General features: G+C 44.0%; 2 protein-coding genes across 3 annotated transcripts; one reads left to right on the plus strand and one right to left on the minus strand.

Moving 5' to 3' along the window:
* Positions 1-4696: 4696 nt before the first annotated feature.
* On the minus strand, positions 4697-10833 carry LOC309523456 (putative defense protein 3). The gene is made up of 5 exons (XM_082207322.1): positions 10480-10833; positions 8934-9046; positions 7650-7765; positions 5809-5873; positions 4697-4909 (listed from the first exon to the last, which is right to left on the minus strand). Exons 1-5 carry the CDS (start codon positions 10685-10687, stop codon positions 4812-4814), a joined length of 600 nt encoding a protein of 199 aa, XP_082063448.1. The 5' UTR covers positions 10688-10833; the 3' UTR covers positions 4697-4811.
* A 7964-nt stretch (positions 10834-18797) lies between these two features.
* On the plus strand, positions 18798-26119 carry AKAP14 (A-kinase anchoring protein 14). Of its 2 annotated transcripts, none has more exons than XM_082207323.1 (6): positions 18798-19016; positions 19655-19843; positions 19936-20033; positions 22016-22195; positions 24531-24583; positions 25953-26119. In XM_082207323.1, exons 2-6 carry the CDS (start codon positions 19666-19668, stop codon positions 26035-26037), a joined length of 594 nt encoding a protein of 197 aa, XP_082063449.1. In that variant the 5' UTR covers positions 18798-19016; positions 19655-19665; the 3' UTR covers positions 26038-26119. The 2 variants fall into 2 exon arrangements, with proteins under 2 accessions (XP_082063449.1, XP_082063450.1); XM_082207324.1 differs by having other exon boundaries at positions 18798-18949.
* Positions 26120-26224: the final 105 nt, after the last annotated feature.

Genomic DNA, 26224 nt, shown 5'->3' on the forward strand with positions numbered 1-26224 from the left:
TCTCTGAATATCAGTTGCTGCGGTTCACATGTTGAGAGAGCGGTGAGTTCACGGCTCCCTTGACCAAGTACATTCTTTCTGCGGTTCTCCTGTGGGGCTCAGAAGCCCAGTTATGTCACCCCTTGCCTGCAGAGCTGGCAGCCTCTCACCCTTTCTCAAACACCCTCCGTTGTAGAGTGTTCCCTCAGCCTCTTCCTCTCCTCTCCTCTGGCCAGCCCCAGAGGCACCATTCACCTGTGGTGCTTGTAGTCAGGGCTGCTGCAACAAACAGCTGTACAAACCTTTGGGAGGCAGAGACGTGATAGGGCATTAGAGGAGGAAGGGAAGGAAAGAGGGACAGAAGCCATTGTTGCCCACGGCACTCCTGACCACCATTCAACTCACTCCATGGTGCCACGTCACACTGGTTGAAAACCACTGCCCTACACTATCATTGTAGGTTTATTCTAAGGCAGTTAGAGTATTACAGGAGAGGAAAATAAATATTTTAAAAGTAGTTAACAATAACAGATGGGACGCAGGTGGCACTGTGGTCTAAACCACTGAGCCTCTTGGGCTTGCTGATCAGAAGGTTGGCGGTTCGAATCCCCTCGATGGGGTGAGCTCCTGTTGCTCGGTCCCAGCTCCTGCCAACCTAGCAGTTCAAAAGCACGCCAGTGCAAGTAGATAAATAGGTACCACTCTGTCAGGAAGGTAAACGGCGTTTCTGTGCGCTGTTCTGGTTTCGGTGTTCCGTTGCACCAGAAGCGGCTTAGTCATGCTGGCCACATGACCTGGAAAAACTGTGGACGAACGCTCCCTCAGCCTGTAAAGCGAGATGAGCGCCGCAGTCCCAGTCTGCGACTGGACTTAATTGTCAGGGGTCCTTTACCTTAACCTCTTACCTTTAACAATAACAGACAATAATTGCCATTTGAAATGTGTACCTTTCAGATCCCTGTCCCAGTAGATAGGCAGATTGATGCAGAAGAAAAGCATCCAACTGTTGTCTGGGCTCTAAAAAATAAAAGGTTACATATAGACCACCCTGAACTCTGATTGGATGAAGGGAGATGTAGAATTAGTAAAGGTGAGGATTTTTTTAAAAAAGGAAAATAAAGAAGAATGGTAAATGAGGACTTGTAAAAAAAGCAAATTAAAATAATAATTGTAAGAAAAAGGCTCAGTAGGATGATTTTTTTATTAAATGTAATAAAAATTAAATTAAATTAACAAATAAAGCATGAACAAATATGTTCAAGCTGAAACTCTAGTTGATTTTCTTTGTTTATGAATATGTTCTTTTTGGGGTGGGCATATTAAGTGAAACGAGCCTCACTCACACCTGCAGTTTGCAGCAGTGCTATTCAGACATAGGCTTTCTTACTGCATCCATTGAACCCCACAGTGTTGTCCCCTGAATTGCCTACGACATCCAGATAATCATACCTTCAGCTAAGAATGACAAGGACAGTCTGTCATGTGTATATCTGAGCCTCGGTGCTAGGCTGGGAAGCAGGGCTGAGCAATCTGCTTTTCATCTCAAAAAAGGAATAGGTCTGCCCGCATCGGTTGAATTTTTCAATATTTCACATTTTTTATCAACTTTGCTTTAAGTCTTCTCACGTTATCTGTCTCCCACTGCCTCTTGTTTACACATTGTCCACCTTATTTCTTATGTGCCCAGGAGAAGAGAATTGCTCGGAACACCTATCAGTGGTACCTGCTGGAGAGAGACAAGCGTGTGTCAGGAGTAAATCAGTACTATGACTCCAAGGTTGGTTTGAACAAACTTCCTTGCATGCTGCTGTCTAGTTGCAAAGTCACAACACTATTTTTGGTGGGGGTGGGGAGCTAAATGCCACAACAGTTTACATTTGTTTTGGCCCCTAAATGATTTATGTACCTCTGCACAATGTTATTTTTATCCTTAATCTGTGTTCAGTACTATAATGCGCATGGCATGTTCTGCTCATAGCAGAGCCCTTTTCAGACGTGTTTCTCCACATTATGTTAATGATGTGAAGAAAGAAACAGGGATGACCATGCATGCCCTGTCCCCTCTTGTGCATTCCTGATCATCTTCCACAAGTTGGAGAACAGCTGTCATTACTTGTGTAGATTCCCCATGGGTAGTTATGTGGCATCTTTAAAGACTAAATAACTTTCCAAACTACAACTCCCATCATGCTTGGCCATTTGTCGTATTTGCTAGGACTGATGGGAGTTGCAGTTCAACAACATCTCAAGGGCCAAAGATTCCCCACTCCTGCCCTAAGGAGTCTTCTTTCCTAGTCCTGTGATGGCAGAGCACTTCTGTCAGTGGCAGCCTGATGTAGCAAATGAAAGTGCAAACCTGCCTGCGCTTGCTAGTATTAAAAGTTGAGCAACTTGCTATGTGTTTGCACAATTAGTATTTTTCTGTTTGTGGGATTAAGGAGGACACCACCTTGAAAAGAGGTTTGTTAAACCTGATTATATAGTGTAATTTGATAGCAGCAGCGTTGTGCACAGCAGACACATTTAACTCATTTGCTTCACTTTTTATTTTCCAGGGTTTGGAGAACATTAAGTAAAACCACGGTGCAATGAAAGCAACTTAATAAACATGTATTTGACAAAGTGTGGAGCATATTGATCATAATCTCACGAGGAGGACAATAAGCTTCTAATACTGTACCAATAAAATTGCAATAAAGAAATAAAATACAGATTGAAATAATGCAAATGTGAGAATGTTGACAAGACAGACAGAATACTGTATTGGGTTTGTTTTTCATGCTGACCTTCATGAAAGGTACATTTGATACATTACTCTTAACACATGGTTGCTATTGTTGGCTTGAGTGATGGCACTTGTAGTCGAAAACATGTGGAAGGCATCATGCTGACTTATCCCTATTTTAATGGGTGCCAGATTGTTCTTCTTTGCTCTTTGATTACTACATGAAACCAGTGGGAAACATCAGCTGCAGAGTTGGGTATACTAATGACAACAGTTCGTTCTCATTTTCACCATCTAAGCCAGGTGCGTCATTGGCCATGTTTGCTAGGACTAATGGGTGTCACAATTTAGCAACAATAGGAAGGCCAAAGGTTCCTTATCCCTGGTCTAAACCTAAGGAGGTGGTGGTTATCCTGAATCAGTGTTTTGAAATTCCATTTTGGCATGATGAAACTAGCTAAAACTTAATCCTGATAAGATGAAAGTACTATGTTTAGGGCTTATGACTTTACTATTCCTGAAGGAACAAATATGCAGGCCTGGTGCTCCTGGACACAGCTTTCTATTTGGATCTCAGGTAGTATCTACCATTTCACAAGCTGTGGATGTTTCTAGAACAGGCCTATTTTGGCCCTTTAGGTTTCTATGCAGCCAAAGTGACTTTCCCTAGGCCAGTTCCTCACCCTCCCTGAGTAGTTTTGCCTGTAATAATTAACTGTAATAATAATGCCTCTCACTTGCCTGGATAGAAAAATGTGTGGTATGGTATGGGAGTATAGAAAACTTTGACTTCTGCATGGCTGAAATGTAGCCTCCTGTTCAAAGGTGAAAGTCATACCCATGGCCTACCCACCACTGGCATGTGCCCCCATTCCAAAGGTTGCTCATAAAGGAATGTGGTCCCTCTACCCCTGATCTAGAGAAAATATATCTATGACACTGGAATTGAGTGGTCAGAATAGAATGTTTGTGGGTTTTCAATTGGCTAGGTTGCCTGTTTGCTTTTAAGCCTAGTTTAAAGAATTAGACATTGACCCTTAAGGCTGTTAATAGCCTGGGACAAAGTTACCAGAACTTGCCACATGAATTTGTCTGAGCCTCCAGTTGGTTTCAGGGGCTCTGCTCTCAAACATGCCTTTGTTAGCAGATACTAGGTGCAGAGCCTTTTTATGGTAGTGTCATCATAAGTCTGGGATACTTTCCCTGGAAGATCCAGCAAGCCTGTTAATAATAATAATAATAATAATAATAATTTTTACCCTGCCCATCTGGCTGAGTTTCCCCAGCCACTCTGGGCGACTTCCAATCAAGTGTTAAAAACAATACAGCATTAAATATTAAAAACTTCCCTAAACAGGGCTGCCTTCAGATGTCTCTTAAAGAGAAGATAGCTGCTTATTTCCTTCACATCTGAAGGGAGGGCGTTCCACAGGGCAGGCGCCACTACCGAGAAGGCCCTCTGTCTGGTTCCCTGTAACCTCACTTCTTGCAATGAGGGAACTGCCAGAAGGCCCTCGGCGCTGGATCTCAGTGTCCGGGCTGAATGGTGGGGGTGGAGACACTCCTTCAGGTATACAGGACTGAGGCCGTTTAGGGCTTTAAAGGTTTCACCTTTTAGATGTCTTTTGGAGACATCCAGTGTCATGGGAATGAAGTCTGCTTGTACAACAGGACTGCTTTGTTCTCTCTGCAACTCCATCTGTAGCCCCAAAATCTGTTCTGGAGAGCTGAGGGATGCTTTGGAACAGATATTGTGGGGATATAAGGAGCTGTAGGGGGGAAAGAGGAACCAGAAGTCCTGTTGCAAAAGGGAATTTCCTATGTACAAGTGGATGAACATCACTGGATGTTGCCCAGTTTTCATTAAACATGCACTTGGGAGTGTAAACACTTTTATTTTTTTAATCTATCCCATCCCCAGTGTTTTAAAGATTATATTAGAAGAAGCAGAAAAGCTGTACACAAAATGCCAATTGAAACAGCAAGCACAAGTTTAGGAAAGTCTTCACTGCAGTGAGCAGAGCTTTTTATTATTTAATGCATATCCCACACAAAACAATGTGTTTAGATTACTAAAGAATGCGAGTAAATTGCTGTAGGCTGGTTTCTAAATGTATCCCAGTAAAATCGGGAGCAGAGAGAAGATTGCTGCATTAGCAGATAGTGACCTTGTAAATGATTCCACTCCACAGGTAGCTTTGGAATCTGCAATGGTGGAAAGAAAATCAGAGTCATGAAGATACAGGTTAAGTTGAGATACAAGTGGAGCTTGCAACAAAATGTTGTGATGTGAAATGGGCCTGTTTGGGTTGTCAGACCCCTAACCAGGCCCTTTCCACTATATTTCATTTCCCCCCATTTTCACCTGGTTTTCTGTTTCCTCCCCATCCATCAACAATCGGTCAGCATGTCATGGCCATGCTCCTCATTGTGTTAGTGTGCATTAAGAAGCAGGCAAGGCACATCATTCAGACCATTGGGCATTTTTTTCAGTGATGCTCCAAAAATTACATCAATACATTGTGCATCTTTTCCAGTCAATGTTAGTTGCTTTTGGCTCCAATGGGGCACAAAGCATGAAATTTGCAAAACTACATCCTGGCATCCTTTGAATTTTATTCAGCATTCAGTTTCTGCCCCAACAATAAGGTGTCTTTTTTAAATGAAAGGGACACTCATCAACTTCCATCGTAGCTAATGATTTTACCAGGGCCAGAGACTATCAAACAAGGCAGTCTCATGTAAACCAGTAACCCCTTCTGTCTCATAATAAAACAAGGAACATTTCTCCTGATCCCATGGCGGGGTATCAAGTATCCAAGCAAAGCATTATACCAGCTGGTACGTTATTGCCCTTCCCCAGTCTTGTTCCCTTCAAATGTTTGACTACAAGTCTGAAGCCACCCCACAAGCAATGCTGCCTGGGCTTGGTGGGCCTTCTAGTTACTAGCATCTGGAGGGCAGCAGGTGGGTGAAGGCTGTGTTATTGGGATATATTTAACCCAATGCCATCTGTACTTGTGGCCTGTTCAATTTCAGGGGAGATGCATAGTTACCTTAAGACTGGGAACTTATTTCACATAACAGAGTGGTAAGTTACTCACTTCTCCAGATCACTTTGGATTTGACGTTGGTCCAGTAGATGTCATGAGACTGGGCGACTGTAGCCCTGATACAATAGGAAAAGGGACATCACAATTACAATGCATATTGAGATTGGGCTCTGCCTACTCCTGCAAACATCATCATCATCTTACTATTATTATTATTATTATTATTATTATTATTATTATTATTATTATTATTATTATTAAAAACCCCTCCAGTTTGTAATTACTTTGATGCAGTTCCTAAAGTTCATTATACGAGGGTTAAAGATTTCCCCTGATATACTTCCCATAGACTGAGACAAATGAAACTCGGCACAGTTATTAGTCCTTCTCCACATAGATACCAGCAAGAGTCAAAACACTTTCCTCATCACTCTATGCAGTTGTGGAGCCTCGTGAGTAGAAGTCAGCAGGTTGTGTCAGAAGCCATGACTTGACCTCAGAAATCAGCATCTCATCATCTGGAAAAAGCTTGCCCTTCAAAAATAACTTAATGGTTGGAAAGAGGTGGAAGTCTGATGGTGCGAGGTCAGGAGAATAAGGGGGTTGAGGAAGGATTTCATAGCCTCGGGACCATGCTTCCGTCTGAGCAACATGTGAGTTGTGAACCGGGGCATTATCCTGCAGGAGGCAGACGCTTCTGGTCAGCATACCACGCCTCTTGGTTTTGATGGCCTTCCACAATTTCTGCAGCAGCGAAGCATAATATGTCCCGGTAACTGTGGTAGCCTTTGCCAGGAAATCCATCATCACTATTCCACGCTGGTCCCAAAAGACCATGAACATGACCTTGCCTGCTGATGGTTGGAGGTGGTGAGGTGGAATGCTTCCATTGTTTGGACTGGGATTTAGTCTCTGGGTCATAATGATGGACCCATGTTTCATCCTGAGTAATTAATAATTAGTCTGGCAAAGAAGCCATCATGGTTTTTGTGACACATGGCCAAACAAGCCCATGAGCATGTGACTTGTTTCTGCTTCTGGAAAGGCAGCAGCCGGGGAACCCACCGTGAGGACACCTTTCCCATGAACAAATGGTCATGGTTGATTTTTTTCTACAGAGCCCACACTGATCTTGACATCTGCAGCTAGCTGGCAAATGGTTATGTGATGTTCCTCCAGAATGACGATCTCCACTTCATCAATGAAGTGGCTTCATCAATGACGGACGATGGTTGCTTAGGTATTGGAGCTGTTCCACCAAAGTCTGACCACACTTGAACTGACGATGCCAGTGCTTGACTACGTCATACGATGGGGCATCTTCCCCATAAGTCCCTTTCATCTCATCGAACGTCTACCGTGGTGTGTGCGCTTTCATGTACAGGAACCTGATGACTCCCTGCATTCAAGTGGTTCCATTATCAGACGTTACTCCACGTTAGCATCCGTAACAGAGAAACTGTTAGGAGCTCAAAGCTACAAATTACCACATTACCTAGGGAGAGATGTACATGTGCAATTTCATCCTCCTATGATAACCGGAAGTGGGTCAGAGGAAATCTTTAATGAACGACCCTCATACTCTTAAAATAAACTTGCCTTCTGCCTTCTTGCAGAATGAAATCATAGCATGCAGACATAGAAAATTATCTCCCATTAATTGCCTGGTAATGTTTGCAGCCATCAAAAGAGGCTTCTGAAGCCATGGGAAGGAGCTTAAATCTAGATCAGGAATGGGGAGCCTTTGCCTTGAACTACAATTCCCATAAGCTCTAGCAAGCAAGCCAGGGATGGCCAGGAACAAGGGTTGTATTTCAGCAATATCTGAAGATTCCTCACAACTGTCTTATGATTTAGGGAAGGCAGTATTTTAGAGAACATGTGAAACTTACACAAATATAACTACTGAAGGGCAGCCAGAGTTGGGTGGAAGCCATGTGTAACTGTCTTGTCCTGTTTTTAAATTGGTATTAGAATGAGTCACTGCGCCTTGTGGATTTCCAGAACACTGCAAAAGGAGACACAACGTCACTTTAAATAAGCTTCCTCAAATTTATCTATTTTAAAGCAGAACCAAGACCCCATCACACTTTTTATAGAGCCAGTCCAGAAATATTGGGAGATAAATTTATTTAGTTCACCATCCATTAGTAAACAAAATTCATTTCCCCACATTGCCCAGGTTCCTGCTCTGATTTTTAATATTGCAACATATTTTTTTTAAGCAACCACTTAGTATTCATCCTTTACAGAGATTCATTTGCCTTTAAAAGCTAACCAGGCACGTTCAATTTCAAATGTTGAATTTTACAATCTGAGTTAAATTGATGGCATTACCTTGAAGGTTATGATTCCTGACACATTTTATAGACCAAGAGTGGGGGGGGGCATCCCCCCTCTAGCTGTGGCTGAACTACAACTCCCATTATCCCATTATCTGGAGGGCTAAAGTTCCCCCAAACCTGTTTTGGACATTTGGAACCAGCCATTTTAGGATTTTTGGTCACTTCTGCTGTCCAGATATCAGAAGTGTTGAACTTTCCACTTACTTTAATAAAATACATGTGAGCCTTCCTTTCTGACTTGCTCTCATGAACATGTTGCCATTTCTTCACAGACAGGCTGTTTAGGGCAGGGATGATTAATCTGCGGCCATCCAGACATTGTCAGACCCCCAGCTCCCACTACCCCAAGCCAGCATGTCTAATGATCAAGGATGATGGGAGCTAGAGCTTCAAGAGCATTCAGAGGACCGCAGATTAGCCACCCCTGATCTAGGATGTGGCCAAATTCTCTAATGCAGCTGATGGGAAGTGTAGCCCAAAACATCTGGAAGACACCAGAGTGAGGAAGTCTAAACTAACCTCATCCCCACATCCCAGAGATGGGGATATTTAAGTCGTCCAGAATTTGGGCTACAAATCCTAAAATCATCTCTGACTACTGGCCATGCTGTCTGGAGCTGATTGGAGTCCAGCAACATCTGGAGGGCCACACACTCCTTAACCACTGGCTCATCAAACTGTAAGTGCAGGAAAAATGAATAACTAGCTGGATCAACTATGAGTTGTATCCTTCAATCTGTGACCCTTCTCTGGTTCGGGGTGGGAATGGGGACTGTTTCTGGCAATGATTTTGCTATAGCAGACACTAAAGAATGACCGTTCGTCTCTTACCTGTAATAATTTAGTATTATTGGGAGGAGTTTGCCAAAAACCTAGTGCAGCTGTGGAACCAAATCCACGAGCTTCCAACAATAACCCTCTGTATGCAGAACCAAGGATCTGAACTGGAGAGAGATGACAGGCATCAAGTAACAAATAAGCCTGGTTTGGTTAAATCACTTGTTTTCCGCAGCTGGATCTATAATGGTGTTTATAACCTGTCCAGGAACAGGCTATATATTATGTTTGGAGAGCCTTTGGTGGTCCAGATGTGGCTGAACTACAGCTCAAAGCCATTGGCTATGCTTGCTGAGACTGATTGCAATTTTAGTTCAGCAGCATCTGGAGGACCAAAGATTCCCCATTCCTTATATATTCTCTGGCTGTTCTTGACCAACTACATTCTTTCTGTAGCACCCCTGTGGGGCTCAGAAGCCCAGTTATGTCACCCCTTGCCTGCAGAGTTGGCAGCTCCTCACCCCTTTTGAAACACCCTCCCTTGTGGAGGGTTCCCTCAGCCTCCTCTCCTCTCCTTGGGAGTCTTGGGGAGCTGCAGCTGCCGCCAATGGTCTCTAAGCTGCTCCCCCACCCCCAAGAGAGGTGCCTCCTCACACTGCCCCACCGAGGCCTGGGAAGCAGCCTCTGGCCAGCCCTAGAGGCACCATAGCCTGGGGAGCTTGTAAGCGGCACCTCTGATTATCCTTAAGTGCCATGGCAGGCTGGTTGAAAACCACTGGCCTACACCATCCCTGCTGAAACCCTAACCTTTTCCTTCTCTGCCCACTGACACACACATTTGGAAGAGAGCCCCCATTCCCTGTCTTTCACAGGCGTCACCCAATTGAAGGGTTGATGCCTGGCCATCACCAGCCTTTGTTGTTCTTAATGACTTATACCCAAAGTGATACCCTGGTCCAGAAAAACAAAGTTAGGCTGCATTGTCCCACTGTTAAATGAAACTGTCTATGAGCCCATCTTAATTCTCAAATAACTGATTAAACTCCAGCACTGAGGAATCTAGAGGAGGTCAGGGCACCCACAAACAGGGTAGAGTGGGTGGATGAGGGTACCCATATACCCACAACAAACTAGAGATATATGCAGCAACATTATCAAAAGCCTTTTCTGGAAAGAGACTAAGTGCAAACTGTAACTCTATCTGGTATTCAATTAAGTTTTACTCCAATTACACCTATGGAACTTAACGGACAAAACTTAGTCACTTTGATTAATTTCAGTAGGTTTACTCTGAGTAAAACTTAGTTGCATACCACCATTATGATGAAGTACAGAGAAGGTTGCAAAGGGTTTTGCATTTGTGCCTACCTTTATCTTAGGAGGAAAAACTTGATAAATATGTTAGCTCGGGTTAGTAATTACATTATATAACATTTTTTCTTTTGTGTTTTTAAAAAAATAATTCTGTGAGTTAATTAATGAGAATATATAGATTTCTTCTCCCCTCATTTTTAATAAATTATTGAATAAAACAAAGGTATTATTACAGACATCTATCTATCATCAACCAAAGTTTTTAAAATCCAGTTTAGAAACTTACCATTAACAGGCTGCCCGTTTAGGAAATAGGGTGTACTAACTAGGAATTCATAGGGTGCTGGAGTCTTTTGAGGCTGGGTCCCTGTGTGAATAGGTAACATATTCTCACAGGCTGATGCAGGAGCACCAGTTGGAAAGGCATGAGATGGACAGAGCGTGATCCAAGGGGCCATCAAGCTGAAGAGAAGGAAGGGGTTCCAATAAGCCATGTCTGCAAGAGAAGTAGCTGCTAGTTCTCTCTCTCTCACTCTCTCCTGCTCCTTGAAAGCAAGAATGAATTCTCAGAGGCTTGAAGAATCTTCAAAATGATGAAAGCATGAGCCTTGCTGAGTCACTGACCCATAACAGATTCACTTTCTACTCATTTCGGATGCAATTATAACCCCCTTCTCTTGCTCACATGATTTCCAAATTGAGAATTGCATATTGTTTCTTAAGGTTTCCATGTGGACACGAGCTAAGGAAATGGATTATGGAACTTGCACGGTGAGGACTTTACAGTGCTTTTGCCTGTTTCAAAGGGGCATTAGTTTTCTCCACTGTCCACTTCTATATTAAAACACACACACACACACACACACACACACACACACACACACACACACGTATTGTGTGAACTGCATCTGTTGGGAAACTGCAATCAGTTGCTGCTTCCTAGTGTGTGTACACACTACACTGACATGTTATAAAACAGAAAAGTGTGCAGACTTTCAGTTCATTTGTTCATCAGATAGAGCACAGGGTTATCAAGACCACCACAGCAGAGAAAAATATACATACAAATTGCATGGAAATTGTGCCTTTTAAAATAAGAGTATAACAAAACCCACACATTCAAAGTACAGTTTTGACCCACAATTCCTATTTATTTTAATGATTACCGTATTTTTCGCTCTATAGGATGCACCCGACCATAGGACAAACCTTGTTTTAGAGGGGGAGAACAAGAAAAAAAAAATTCTTCCCCTCTCTGCTCAGCGCCCCTTCAGCAAAGCGGCAGGAGAAACGGAGCCCCTTCCATTTCTCCTGCTGCTTCGCTGAAGGGGCGCTGCGCAGAGAGGGGGTGAATTTTTTTTCTTGTTCTGCCCCTCTAAAAACAAGGTGCGTTCTGTGCATTCAAGGTGCGGAGCAGCCCTGGAGGCTTCAGGAAGCTTGGAGAGCGAGAGGGGTCACTGCGCACTGATCCCTCTCACTCTCCAGGCTTAAGTGAAGGCAACCCGAAGCCTCAGGAGCGCGGCGGGAGTTCCCGCTGGGCTCCGGAGGCTTCGGGTTCCTTTCGACCTGCTCTTTGGGGTTGGCGGGGGGGGAGCGCTGCTTTCCCCCACCGCCAGCCTCAAAGACCAGGTCGGGGAGCAGCGCAAAGGCTGCACACTGCCTTCCCGCTGCCCCCCAAGCTTGTGGGGCTGGCAGTGGGGGGAAGCAGTGGGGCAAGACTCTCCTGGCTTCAGCGAAAGGAACCTGAAGCCTCCGGAACACAGCAGGAACTCGCACTGCGCTCCGAAGTCTTCAGGCGGCTATCCCTGAGAAGGCACTTCTTATGTCCTTACATGGTTCAAGGGTTTAGATTGTGAGAAGGCATCTTCCAAAGCAATCCCACCCCGCAAATAGCTTTGGAGCCTTCTTTCCACTAGCCTAGCCCTCACCCCTTTTCCTGTTCCCGCTGGAGTCTTCTTTTGCTTGCCACGCCTGCGGGCTCTCTTCCGGCCAACGCTGCCAATGACAGATCTTAAAAACTTGGGGTCAGTGAGATTCGGCAATCTCAGCACCCTGCGCCTGCTGGACCTCCTGAGCGGAGCGGGTTGTGTCTTGCTCCTCGTGAAGTAGGGTGAAATGTGGGGAGTGTTGCAAGCCGGTGCAGAGGCAGAAGGTCTGGCCGAGATGGTAGAGCACAGCTTCTCTGTCAGGGGCTTCTTCCTAACCCAGTAGAACACCAGTATCATACGCCTCTTAGATGGGTTGGACATGCTGAAGAAGGTGCTGGAGGCCCAAAGACCAGGGTGACTTCAAAGCGGAGGACGCAGCAGGCAGTTCCCTATCAATGGTGCCAAATCCAAGCAAATGTTAGCTCCAGTCCTGTTAAATCGATCCAGCAATTATGAACATTAAATAAGGGATTAATTCCTCAGGCAGTATGAAAAGACTTTCTGTGGCTTTTGAATAGATGGGAGCCCCCAACTACTGCCACTGTTGACAGCCTGTTGCCCCTTCACTCTGCCTGAATGGGTTATGTCACAATGGTTCCTTCATCAGGTGTTTGTGAGCATGAAAATGCTGTTGGGAGTTTCAGCAATGAAGGCTCAGGCATAACGTACTGTTTGAAAGTCTGAACATTTCCTCTTTTTTATTTAACAAAATTTATATACCACTTGTATAATTTATATACAAATTATTAGGAGAGTAAGTTAGAAATATACTGTAGTTTATTCACTTATAGGCTAGTTTACACACTTTATTCCTTCTTATGTTTCTATCCCACCTTTCCTCCACAAAGCATACACACTTCAGGCTCCACCTTCCCCATTTTATCCTGACAGCAGTATGGTGAGCTAGGGCCATAGCTCAGTGGTAGAACAACTGCTTAGCATGCAGAAGGCATCAGGTTCAGTCCCCAGCATCTCCTGGTGGGACTGGGAGCGCTCCCTCTGCGCTTCGGAGGCTTTGCGTTGCTATCGCTGAAGCCAAGGAGCCTGCATTCGCTCCATAGGACGCACACACATTTCCCCGTAATTTTGGAGGGGGGGAAGTGTGTCTTATAGAGCGAAAAATACGGTACATCCTGGTTTTGATGGATTCGGCAAGGAGCTTGGCTGCGTAGAGTTCCCTGGGAAGAGGGACTAATTGCTAAAGGACTCTGGAAGTTGCAGCTTTGTGAGGCAGATACAGTTCTTTGAAAAATTATTAGCACCCTCAAATCACAGTTCCTAGGTTCTTTAGGTGAATTCAAGATTGTTTGAAGTGATAGTGCTGCTTTATATGTATGGTACAGATGTGGTGCTGGTGGAGGTTGCCTGTCAGCAGTTAGCACTAGAACAACAGCTTAAGCCAGGGGTCAGCAAGGTTTACCTCCCCTGGGTCGGTTCACTCCAGCAGAGATCCCTCCGTGGATGGCTCGTGCACATGTGAGTGTGCGCACCCACTATTTCTGATGTCTGCGTCTGTGCAGACACAATTTCCAGCATCCGCGCAGACAGGATTTCCAGCATCTGCGCAGACACAATTTCTGGCGCCGCAGAATCAAGTCCCCGCACCACACTGGTTTGGCGCAGCATGCGAGGACTTGCCAAGTAGATGGCTCAGTTTGGGGGCGGCTTGTGGGCCAGTTAAATGACCTGCGGGGGCCGTTTGTGGCCCATGGGCTTTAGTTTGCCGACCCCTGGCTTAAGCACATGGGTCACTTGGTCAAAAAACTTTCCCATTACAGTGGGATGCACTGCATTTCTTTTAAATAACAGTAATTTGGTTTGGACCCAACTGAGTTCTTCTCAGGGTGGACACATTTAATGGACCTGAATGAACCACATCTATTAATCCAATGGTTCTACTTTGTATGACTACCAAGCATGGGCATAGTCAGGAGTTTTGTTAGTGGGGTGCAGGACTTATGTTAGCGGGGGCAGAACCTCAGTTAGCTATTGGTTTTTATTGATTAGGAGGAGGGCAGCTGCACCTCCCTGCCCCCCCCAGCTATGCCCATGCTACCAAGGGATAGTACCCATTATTTATCATTTGCATCTATACTTATTGATTAGCATATGCAACATACTTTTTCAGCCATTAAGCACTCATCATCACCTTTTTACACTCCTCTGATGTCTGGCATACAGTTGCAGCTGTTGAGTTAGATCAGCTCCAGTCCTTGAAAGTCTTCTTCCTTTCTTCCCTTTCAAACTCACCCACCCCCAAAGTGTTTTTGGGCCAAAGCAATATTAATAGTAGGACAAATTTGCAAATGCTGATCTGAATAGAATGTGTTAGTAGTGGGTGAAGATAAAGCAGCAATGGTGAGTGGCTCCACATTTTTGGAACGGTGGGACATGTACCCAGAGAAGATTAAATAGCATATATTATTAGCTATCTCTCCAAAGTCTCTGTGTCATTGGCTCTCCTTGCAAGCATCAAACCACCTGTGCTGGCTTTGTAGTCCAACACCAACAAAGGAGTGTTTGTTCTCAGTCTTATTGAGGTATTTCCAACTAGGGAGAAACAGAAATTCTTTTTTGGGTGATCATCATCTTTGTCAAAAACATCACCGTATTTGTTATTATGTCCAACCTGCTCTTCTGTTTTCATACCCAACAACAGTAAGTGAAGGCAAACATCATAAAGTACAGCACAAATAATCAAATCATGTCAAAGCAGTGATAAGAAATGCATTCAAGCGAAAAATGGGGAGGAGTGAAAAATCAGACGACATAATGGAAGTGTATAACATTATGCATGACATGCAGAAAGAGAAGAGAAAAATGCCATTTCTCCCTCTCTCATAACACTAGGGCTGGATCTACGCAGCTATTAAAAAAAACACTGAAAATGCTCTGCGAAAAAACGTTGCAAAGCTCACAATCAAAAATATTGAGATGTGATTTCAGCTCTACAGCGCCATCTGGTGTTGCAGTGTTATAACGCATTTATCATACTGTGTTTTGACAAACGCAGCTGAGTCCTAGAACTTGAGGCTATCCAATGAAGCTGAGCATTGGAAGAGACAGGAGACACAAAAGAAAGTACTTCTTCACACAGCACATAGCTAAAAACTATGGAATCCATTCCCACAAGAAGGAGTGATGATGACCAACCTGGATGGCTTTAAAACAGGATCGGAGAAGGCTCTCAATGGCTACTAACCCTGATGTCTACATCTTACCTGTACAGTCAAGAGGTAGTAATGCTTCTGAATACCAGTTGCTGAAACCTGTTACATTCAGGTGCTGCTTGTGAGCTTCCCAGAAGCGTTTGACTGGTTGCTGGGAGAAGACTGCTGGACTAGATGAGTCATTGGCCAGCAATAGGTACAGAAAGGACTATTTCCCTGGATGCCAAGATCCAGGTTTGGGGCGGCGTGTACTCTTTGCTGAGAGAGCCCCAGTGGAAATTTAAAATCACAAAACATGCAGCAAAGTCAAGCATGGAAATATAGGCTGTTAGACCCTTAAAATATGCCCTTGCAAGTTCCAAAAGTTTACTCGTCCCCCAGCATAGGAAAAGATGGCGCATTTGGTAAGCTAAAAATGGTTTACTTACAAACTTTCTAAAAGTCAAGATTCATGTGCTTTAGAAAGTTGCACAGGCAGTAAAACTTGGGATTAGTTACAGTGGTGAAAGTTCCTATTAGTATAGGAATTTAAGAGTAGCTTGTGAGAGCCATCCAATCTCAGCTGCAGCACCCACCTCAAACCTCTTTACACATTGAGCTTCTCAGGTAGATTGATGGTGAACAATAGACTTGATTACTTATTTTCTTCCAAGATAAGGGGAAGTGACCTAAGCTAAGACTGGCAGAACAGCTTAATCTATGGTCTTAACCCCTTCATGCGTTAATTAGTCTTAATAATGTTGGTTATATGAGACTGGTTATCCCACACTTATAACACTTTAAAAGCTTGCTAAAAGCTCCAGTTTCTGGTGAATTATGTCTAGTACTTAATACTAATACAAATAAACATTTCCAGCAAGTGAGAGACTAAAACCATTTCTGCTCTGATAATTTGTGGATGTTCCTTCCCAAATGAGTGACAATATTTCATCTGTGTTTCAGTTTCTAAAGTTTAGTTTATTGTTTTTAAATAATGATTGGGGTTGTAGTTCAAAATCAGTGGAAGAAGAAAAAAAGACCACATTGCTTGCAAAAAAAAAGATTGTTGTTGTTGTAGAAAACTGTTTGTAGGACTTGGCCCTCTAATAGGAGTTTGGATTTGATATCCCGCCTTTCACTCCCTTTAAGGAGTCTCAAAGCGGCTAACATTCTCCTTTCGCTTCCTCCCCCACAACAAACACTCTGTGAGGTGAGTGGGGCTGAGAGACTTCAGAGAAGTGTGACTAGCCCAAGGTCACCCAGCAGCTGCATGTGGAGGAGCGGAGACGCGAACCCGGTTCCCCAGATTACGAGTCCACCGCTCTTAACCACTACACCACACTGGCTCTCAATAATGGCAAATTAATTGTGCTTCCTATCTGCATGTGTCTTTTGCAGCAGTTGAGGTCACTGAAATAAATAAAAAGCCTGGTTTGTTTTTCAGAGAAATCCAGAACAAGCGTTTGAAAATTGATTAAAACTGGAACCCAGATTTCCTGTCACAAGCAGTTAGAGGAGACGGCTGATCTGGAGGCTAAATATCTCACACTCAAAAACATGAAAGATCTCAATCATTGTTTCCAAAACTTCTGAGATGACATTATTGTCGCTTCTAAAACTGGGGGCATCAACATGCATTGATTTCTTTTAGAATGTGCAAGAACTAAGCACCTGCACATGAGATGATCCACTGTGGTTTATTTTATTTTATTAATCCAAATGCTTTTACCCTGGGTTGTTTTTTAGGGGGGATGGGGGTGAAACAGACCGCAAAAGCTCTTCCAATCCAATCCAAAATTAAAATGGTAATTTCCAGAAGACTTCACAGCAGAGGTACTAAAACCCAATGCAGACTAAAGTCCTGGAAAAGCTGGGTGTTCTCTTTTGTCACAGCTAACAAAAAGGCCATTACTGAAGGGGCCAATCAAGTCTCCCAGGAGAAGGGAGTTCCATATCCTGGGAGCCATAACCAAACAGGCCCTGCCTTGCATCCCAGCCAGAAGTGCCTTAAAAACAGGAGTGGCGTGGTGAAATATACTTGGAGTTGAGTGTGGATTTCATGCTCTTTATTCAGCTCATAGTAGTGAGGAATGGAAGTTCCTCCAAACTGTCTACTTTATATACATTATTTACACAATGGGCCCCACGTGATTGGCTAGTTCCGGGATTCTCCTGTAGGCCAATCAGGTTGTGGATTCACTTTCACCTGGAGCTGGATTGGGTGGCTCCTGCAGACCAATCAGACTGCTGCATTTTGGATCCTATTCAACTCAGTACATAACACATGGCTATGGGCCTCCAGGTGTTGAAGCACTACAGCAGGGGTGGGAAACTTGGAGCCCCCCCAGATGTGGTCAGATTCCAGCTCACCAACCTGCATGGCCAATGGGCAGGGCTGAGGGAGCAACATCTGGAGCGTTGCAGATTCTCCCATCCCTGCACTACAGCTTCCAGCATCCCTGGCGTTTGGCCAGGCTGGTTGGGGCTGATGATTTCAAGTATTATATCTGGGCCACAAGTTCCCTGTTCCTGACAAAAAGGTACAGGGCCTCTGATTACAAACAGTAAGGAGTCATTATGCATGAGTCATTGTTCTTGGCATATCTCCTGATATGCTTGTGAAGAGTTGCAGTATGTAGCCTTCTGTAAAGGCAAGCTATTGTACAGCTTCTCTAAATGAGTAGGGATACAGCCATGATAACATTCTATGCAGAAATGTCACTTGTGTGCTTTCAAATGCCAATTCAGGCTCCACCCTGGTGTTGGTAATCTAATAGGATTATACAAACATCACTCCCTGTCAGGATTTTAACACAGGCTTGTGACAGGCTTTGTTTCAGGCCATGCGAAAAGAGGGAAGGATGAGTCTAAATTATGTTTTAGGGAACAGCACAAGTATACAGCTAGGAGACAGAGGCTGATTCGATAGTGGGAAAGCCAGAGCAACGAATCTTGCAGAGATGCAGTCGGCCTCCTCTTCTGTGGTTGTTCACACGTAATACATTTAATGCTCATTTAAAGCATTTGACTGTACCCAGAGAATCCTGGGACCTGTGATTTGTTAAGGGTGCTGGGAATTTTACCCCCGGGGAGGGGTGTGAATTATAGTTTTTGGGGGAAGCAATGGTGTGTACAGAGCCTATGTTTGACTATTTAATGGTTAGCGAGTTCACAAACTGGGTTGCTGCATGCCCAAATTTTGTGGCCTAGAAAGCACCAATAATTTTCCTCCCTCCAGCCAAATGCATCTTTTAACCATGGTCATTCTAAAGAGCTTCACCCCCAATTCCCTCCCACCCCTCCAAAAAATCAACATGCAAAAAGTGCACGTATGATGTGGGCTGATATGCCCTGCTCTATAACGTGAAAACACCACCCAACTCGCATTAATCACTTCCCAGCCTCTTGAACGCCTAACAATATCATTGGCTGCACGCTGTGTGCTAAGAGCTGATCTCCACCAGTGTTCTTTTTTCCTTTCAGTAGGATGGAATGCCTGTACATCAAACCTGCAGCTCTATTGGATAAGCTGCTGTTGCCCAGGCAATGATTGTGACCAAACACTTGTCACAGAAGCCTGAGAGCCCTCTGCTTAATGAGCCCTGGGAACCTGCATCTCGGAGGAAATAAAGCAGCTCCGATCACAAGAGAAAAGCATCTGGAAAGCACTTTCAAGCTGGTAATGGAGTGATCTGCTATCCTTTGCGGGATCAGAGGAAGTGCTGACTTTCGTACAACATCCCTTGGTGATTATTTCTCAGAGCAATGAGTACCCACTTTCTCATTCTTAGTTATTTGCATTTGTGGCTGAACGCAGTGGAAATGAGAGGACTAAAGGAATGCAAAGGCACAGGCTTGTTCATGATTTCTCATACCCTCTTTGCAGATTGTGATTTGCAGGCGTACACCGAATACTTTTCAAGGCGTACACTGCAAAATGTAATGAAAGAAATGTGACAAAGGTGTGTTTGAGCCATAGCTCGGTGGTGGAACCACATGCTCTGCAGCAAAAGGGCCCAGGGTTAAAAAAACAACAACCCCATCTCTAATTGGGGTTGGGAAAGAATCCTGTCTGAAACCCTGGAGAACTGTTGCCGGTCCGTGCTGGCAAGCTAGGTAGGCCAATAGGCTGACTCAGTATAAGGCCCTTTCGGTGTTTTTACAGGGAACCAGGATTAGTTGCAGCTCACAAGTGAGCATACACTCAGTGGTAAACCAGGTCTGCCCTGTGTAACAGCCCAAAATGTTTTTCTTAAGAATGACGATGGGGTTTTGATCTTTTCTATGATTAGCAGTGGCAAAGTAGGTTATTGCTTGCTGTGTAGGTCAAATTCTGAGCAATGATCCTTATGACCCTGTGTGCTATCCTCATCCTCCCTTCTAGAGTTGTGGACAATGGAGGAGTTGACCAGTAACGTGGAAGGCAAGGATGCACCTGTGAAAGCTGTAGATGCATCCATGGAAGCTGAAGATCCAGCTCTAGAAGCCATCAGGAAGGCAGCAGAGTCTATTGTGAAAAATGTTATCAGAGATGCAATATACACTATTAGACACCTGCAAAAGACAGAGGCAGGTATTACAATATTAACTTGCTGTGCTTTTGATGCCTCCTGGATGGTATAAAAGCCACCCATACCGGAGATTAACTTATTCCCTTCCCTTCAGTTCCAGGAATCAAATATCCAGTACCAAATATTACATGGATGAAGTGCAAGGATTTCACAGTATTTAATGGACTGGCACAGATTGAGGATTATTTAAAAGTAGGTTTAAAATTGGATACTTACTCAATGCCTTTAGCCAAGTGACATGACTGGATGCATGAATATGCTGTGAGAATCAGCTGGAAAGGGCCTGTATGTTTGGTGGCATTGAAGGTAACAACACAGAGTGCAATCCTTTAGACCAGTGGTTCCCTCAAGGGGTCCGCATAACCTACCCAGAGTGTCTGTGGCACCCTTCACGTAACAAAAGCTACCATAGAGATTTCAAATTTTTCAAAAGTCCATAGCTTGGCTTTTGAAAAAAAACGCAGTACTTAGCTATTTGGGAACCACTGCTATAGATGTGTACGTGGAAATAAGTTTCACTGTGTTCAGTTGGCCTGAGTCCTTGGTAAGTGGATTTAGGATGGCAGCTTTATTGTACCAAATAATTGATACTATGTTAATAAGAGCAACAATATTTCTTTATCTTTTTTTCTAAATTTTGGTGGGTAGGTGCTGCAAGTACATCAAATATACAGCAATGAATGACTAACAGCATAGGTTACGGTAAAGGGGCCCCTGACCATTAGGTCCAGTTGTGACCAACTCTGGGGTTGCTGCAGTCATCTCGCTTTATTGGCCGAGGGAGCCGGCGTACAGCTTCCGGGTCATGTGGCCAGCATGACTAAGCCGCTTCTGGTGAACCAGAGCAGCGCACAGAAACACCGTTTACCTTCCCGCCGGAGCGGTACCTATTTATCTACTTGCACTTTGACGTGCTTTCGAACTGCTAGGTTGGCAAGAGCAGGGACCGCGCAACGGGGGCTCACCCCGTCGTGGGGATTTGAACCGCTGACCTTCTGATCAGGCAGTGAATCTGGCTGTTATCATTAATTGCAAGTTCTTCCGCGCCTCATGTGAAAAAGACCAAAGGAACCTGCAGTCAGTGTACATCCTCAACCACACAGTTAAACATTTATGCTCATTTATAGCCATCGTTTTTCCACCATGGAATTCACGGCAGAGTACATGCACAAACCCCACCCAACCCTGTTTCTCTTCACTATCTGGCTGCTGTGACAGAAGGTGGGGGAGAGGCCTTTTTCTCTCCCATCCTTTAATGACCACTAGTGCAGGCAATCCATTCATGCCAGGGACTCTCAGGTAGACCAACACCACATTCCCCTTAGGATCCATCTATGGCAACCCTATCTTTGGGCAGGTAACACTTTTGTCACATCCTTATAAATAGTGGTGCACATTTTTATGTGTATGCAGGTTCACAAATGAATCATCTTTTTATATTAGGTAACAATTATCGGCTCCTATGGGGAAGCCTCCACAGACTTTAAGCAAGGAGCAAAGAACGGTTTGTGTTTGTAAGACTTTTAAAAAGTTGTTGTTGTTGTTGTTGTTGTTGTTGTTGTTGTTGTTGTTAACTGCCCTTCACTAGAAGGTCAGTTCTATCGCAGCTACCTACGAATGGGCTTCTGGTCTCCACATTTGTTGCAGCATAGATGGGATGGTCAATTGGGCAGACAAGGGCCTGTATGGCAACAGTCCATTTTGAAGAGTTTCTTACCCAGGTGGGTCTTAACTGACAGCTGGCCTGCTCAGCCAATCACAAAGGTATTGATTGCCTACCATGACATAGCCAAAAGATTCCCAGAGGCTGTGGGTGATCAGTACTGGGCCATCTTAAAGTGAAAGGCAGCCATGAATGGGGCCTGGATCACACCTGCATCATGTGCCCTCAGATCACGGCCTCGAACCTTCGCCTGCTTCTAATCCTCCTCACTACAACCTTGTAAAGTTGGGAGAAAGCGAATGGCCCAGTCAGTCAGAGAGTTTTTGCAGCCTGGCAGGGGATTTGAAAGCAGGAGTCCTTATTGTGTGACTCATAACATTGCAATTCTGATAACGCCAAAGGCTTGACATGTGCTTGACACAGCGGGTTGTACCCACTATGTTCAATTGCTGGCAAACTTGAGCAAATGCTTGTGCATGGGGCCACATCATGGCTTATGTTTATTCCACAGACATGGGAGCTTCATGAGAGCTGGCTACATTGGACAAACTATATCAGCGAAGAGGAACTGGAGTATTCCACAAGATACTTTTACCGGGTCCGCTGGAGTATCCCAACCTGTAGAAAGCCCATCCCACGAGCAACAGCATGTGTCTATTTCGTCATAGAGATTTCCAAAATCAGACCATCAGTAAGTATTTTGACATTGCCTCTGAAGACCTATAAGCCCAGAGGATAATTAAATATTCTTATATAAAATAAAGAAAGCAGGAAGGGGGAGAGAACACCGTCATTAGGATCAAGTTTGAACTTCTGAAATCTATAAACTTGATCGTTTGCCAAGTGCTTGATCACACTCCCTTCATGCCCTTTATTTGAAGGCTCACATATTTAGGCAGAACAGTCCCCTGAACTTGAACTTCCTAAGAACTCCAACTAAATAATTGTGCTAGTGGCAGACAGTCTAAAGACTCCTGTCAGCATTATGAGACTCCCCCCCCCACTCTTCTGCCCCATCATGTCTCCACATCCCCCACAAATTGGAGAGGAATATCAGAAATACTTGTGCTGACGAAATGATTATGAACCATGACATTGAAACCCACCCTCTTCATTTAATTGTTTATAAACTATTTAAACTGTTGTACATTTATACTATGGGACGCGGGTGGCGCTGTGGGCTAAAGCCTCAGCGCCTAGGGCTTGCTGATCGAAAGGTCGGCGGTTCGAATCCCCGCGGCGGGGTGCGCTCCCGCTGCTCGGTCCCAGCGCCTGCCCACCTAGCAGTTCGAAAGCACCCCCGGGGGCAAGTAGATAAATAGGTACCGCTTACCAGCGGGAAGGTAAACGGCGTTCCATGTGCGGCTCTGGCTCGCCAGAGCAGCGTTGTCACGCTGGCCACGTGACCCGGAAGTGTCTTCGGACAGCGCTGGCCCCCGGCCAATAGATGTGAGATGGGCGCACAAACCCCAGAGTCTGTCAAGACTGGCCCGTTTGGGCAGGGGTACCTTTACCTTTACCTTTACCTTTACATTTATACTATAGTCTAATTATGAAAGCTTTTAAGGCTTTGATTGAATTGTTTTGTCATGTATTTAAATTATGTTCTGATTTTGTAACTGATTTTATACTTGTAGAAGCCATTTTGGCATGTAAGCAGTTTCTAACTTTAACAATACTAGTTACAGTAATACTTCTGTTAAGGGACGTGGGTGGCGCTGTGGGTTAAACCACAGAGCCTAAGGCTTGCCGATCAGAAGGTCGGCGGTTCAAATCCCCGCAAAAGGGTGAGCTCCCATTGCTCGGTCCCTGCTCCTGCCAACCTAGCAGTTAGAAAGCACGTCAAAGTGCAAGTAGATAAATAGGTACCGCTCTGGTGGGAAGCTAAACGGCATTTCCGTGCGCTGCTCTGGTTTGCCAGAAGCTGCTTAGTCATGCTGGCCACATGAGCCGGAAGCTGTATGCCAGCTCCCTCAGCCAATAAAGCGAGATGAGCGCCACAACCCCAGAGTCGGTCACGACTGGACCTAATGGTCAGGGGTCCCTTTATCTTTACCTTTAATACTTATGTTGCAAATAATCAATAACAAGTTTTGGACAATTTCCTCTGTAATGGTACAAACAGGAAAGGATCTTCCCATATACTTCTGTCGCTAGGTATGATTTACGTCATCCACCCAAAAAATGGCAGAGGCGGGGAATGTGACCCCACGTCTCTAATGTGAATTGGTTTATGTATAGAACTTACACTGCTTCAAGGGGGTCTGCAGAAGCAGTGAAAACAATACAGTACAGTAAACCAGACAGCAGCAAAATGCCAGGGATAAAATCAGCAGAACAAGGCAAGAGAACCTCAGCTAAAAACCAGTAGAACAGGTATGGGGAACTTTTGGCCCCCCATTTGTTGCTGAATTACAACCCCCCATGAACCCCAACAAGCACAGCCCATAATGGTCAAGGATGATGAGGTCAGCAACATCTGGAGAGTCAAAGGTTCCTTAAACCTAGAAGCACTTCCTTTTGCCTGTCCTGCATCTCTCTATCAGCTTCATCAGATGTCCTGGCTTCTTATTTTGTAAGAATAAGAAAACTGTTGCTGATCCACCCAACTCAATAATTTTACACACTTTGACCAAGTCTTCCTCTCCTTTTTTCCAAGTTAAAAGTCTAACTACTGCTGCCTTTTTAGGATACTGTTCTTTTATTATTATCATTATTACATTTTAATCTGCATATGCAGCACACCATCCTGGAATTTATTTTGATGAATGTTTAAAAATAACTGAAATACAATTTTGTAACCTTTCCCAGTTGGAAAGGTTGAGCCGCAGAGGCTTATTGTATACATAGTACCAAGACCCTAGAGGCGCGACCATCAGACCCCAACATTACAGTCAGGCTTCTCTTGCTTGCAAATTTCCTATTGCTAGCAGAATGCCCTTGTAGGGAAGAGTGATTTTAAAAAGCAAAATGGAAGCCCAACATTCTCAGAGTGTGTTTTTTTCTCTCTCCCTCATTTAATGCAGACATTACCTGTTGAAGTATTCTTTGTGGTGGAGACGAATAAGCTAATTCACAGGTATTTTCTATTTTAAAAATAATCCATGAAATAATGGTGGTATGATAAATTCTGCTGAATGTTTTGTTAAGGGAAAAGATCTGCTCATCTTGCAAACCCATCTAGGAGTGAATTGTACCTGCCTTTCTCTGTGTCTCTTTGATTTGCAACTAGGACAGCTGGCTTAGAAGAGGCCAGGCCTGCTCTTGTGCAGAAATCAGCTGCAAAAAAATGTACCATAATCTGCTACAGTTTGCAGGACACATAGCTGTTTTTTTTGTTTTTTTCAACTACATTCACTGAAGATTCATCTCTTAGCCTGCAATCCTATACCTACCTATCAGGAATGTCTAGAATTCTGCTGCTTAGTGCTAAAGGATTGTTTTTTCAATATGTGCCCTGAGTTTAAGAGGCTTCCCCAAAATTTGATCACATGCTCATTACTGGACACCATGCCTATGACTGACTGAGATTTGTTTTACATTAGGGACCTAAGAGGGTTGCATTCAATGTAGTGTTAAGTAACCCATTCTCGTAGTGCAGGAATTTACACTTGTGTAAAGTGCGTGCCTTTGTATACCCCTGTGTGACTCGAAGGTCTGTCCTGGGTTTCCCCCAGCTCTCAGGAGTTGATTATGAGTGTGCAGAGAGGAGGCAAAATTCAATTGTGCAAGTGTAAATCCTTCTGCTAATGTAGGGTTGCCATATTTCAAAAAGTAAAAATCCGGGACACCCAGAAAGTTGTTGAGCTTTGACAAAGAAGCCCCCCCCCAAATCACGATTTTTCAATTGACTTGCCTAAGATCCAGGATAAAGTACTGCCTTTCAGAAATTGCCCCCAGACATCAGCTTTGAAATTCTGGACTTATGGCAGCCCTAGTAGCTAATGGAACAAGTTCACTGGATACCATCCCTTGACACAAATTTTGTTTTAGTTTTTCTGTGTGCAAGAGCACTCGGATTTTGGTTGCAGAAATTTAAGTTTTTTTCCTGTGGGTTTTTTTTAAAGTCACCATAAATGGGTTAAAAAGCACAAATTGGTGCATTAAAAGTACAGATGTGTGCAGGAACAAGCTAAAGATGGCACAGACATCAGGACAGAAGTGTTAGCACATAGTGCATTTGAGCAATGTCAAAACAAGCCATTTTTAAAAAATCAGGATCCACCCTATTCCTGTGACCATAATGTTTTTTATTTTAAACTGTTGTAACCCGAACTTAAGACCTGCAGATAGTATATTATTATGATGAATATTGTAAGGGAATTAAATTTTCAAAAAAACAAACAAAAACAAACAAACAAACAAACAAACAAACCATAGTTCCCAACTCAGATGTGTTAAGTAACCCAACTCTTGTGTTATATTTCTTCTGCTGTCTCTCTCTATAGGCCAGGAGAGTCTCGATTCAAAGAAAAATGGCTCAAAGATGTGATTGAAAGCAAAATAATCATGATGGAGACCATCAATTTTTAGTTCCTCTAGAACTGTTACAAACTAAAAACTCTCTTTTAGGTTTTCTGCTAGTTTTTATAAATAAAAGTTGTGCATATCTGTAGTCAGCTTCTCATTTTTGGTCTTTCTGTGTTGTGTTAGAAGGCTTAATTCCTGGAGAGTAAATGTTATTTGATCAAACCCGCAAAGCATCAGTGCCCTTAATCTT

This window comes from Podarcis vaucheri (assembly GCF_965113315.1).
Source record: "Podarcis vaucheri genome assembly, chromosome: Z".
NCBI lineage: Eukaryota > Metazoa > Chordata > Lepidosauria > Squamata > Lacertidae > Podarcis > Podarcis vaucheri.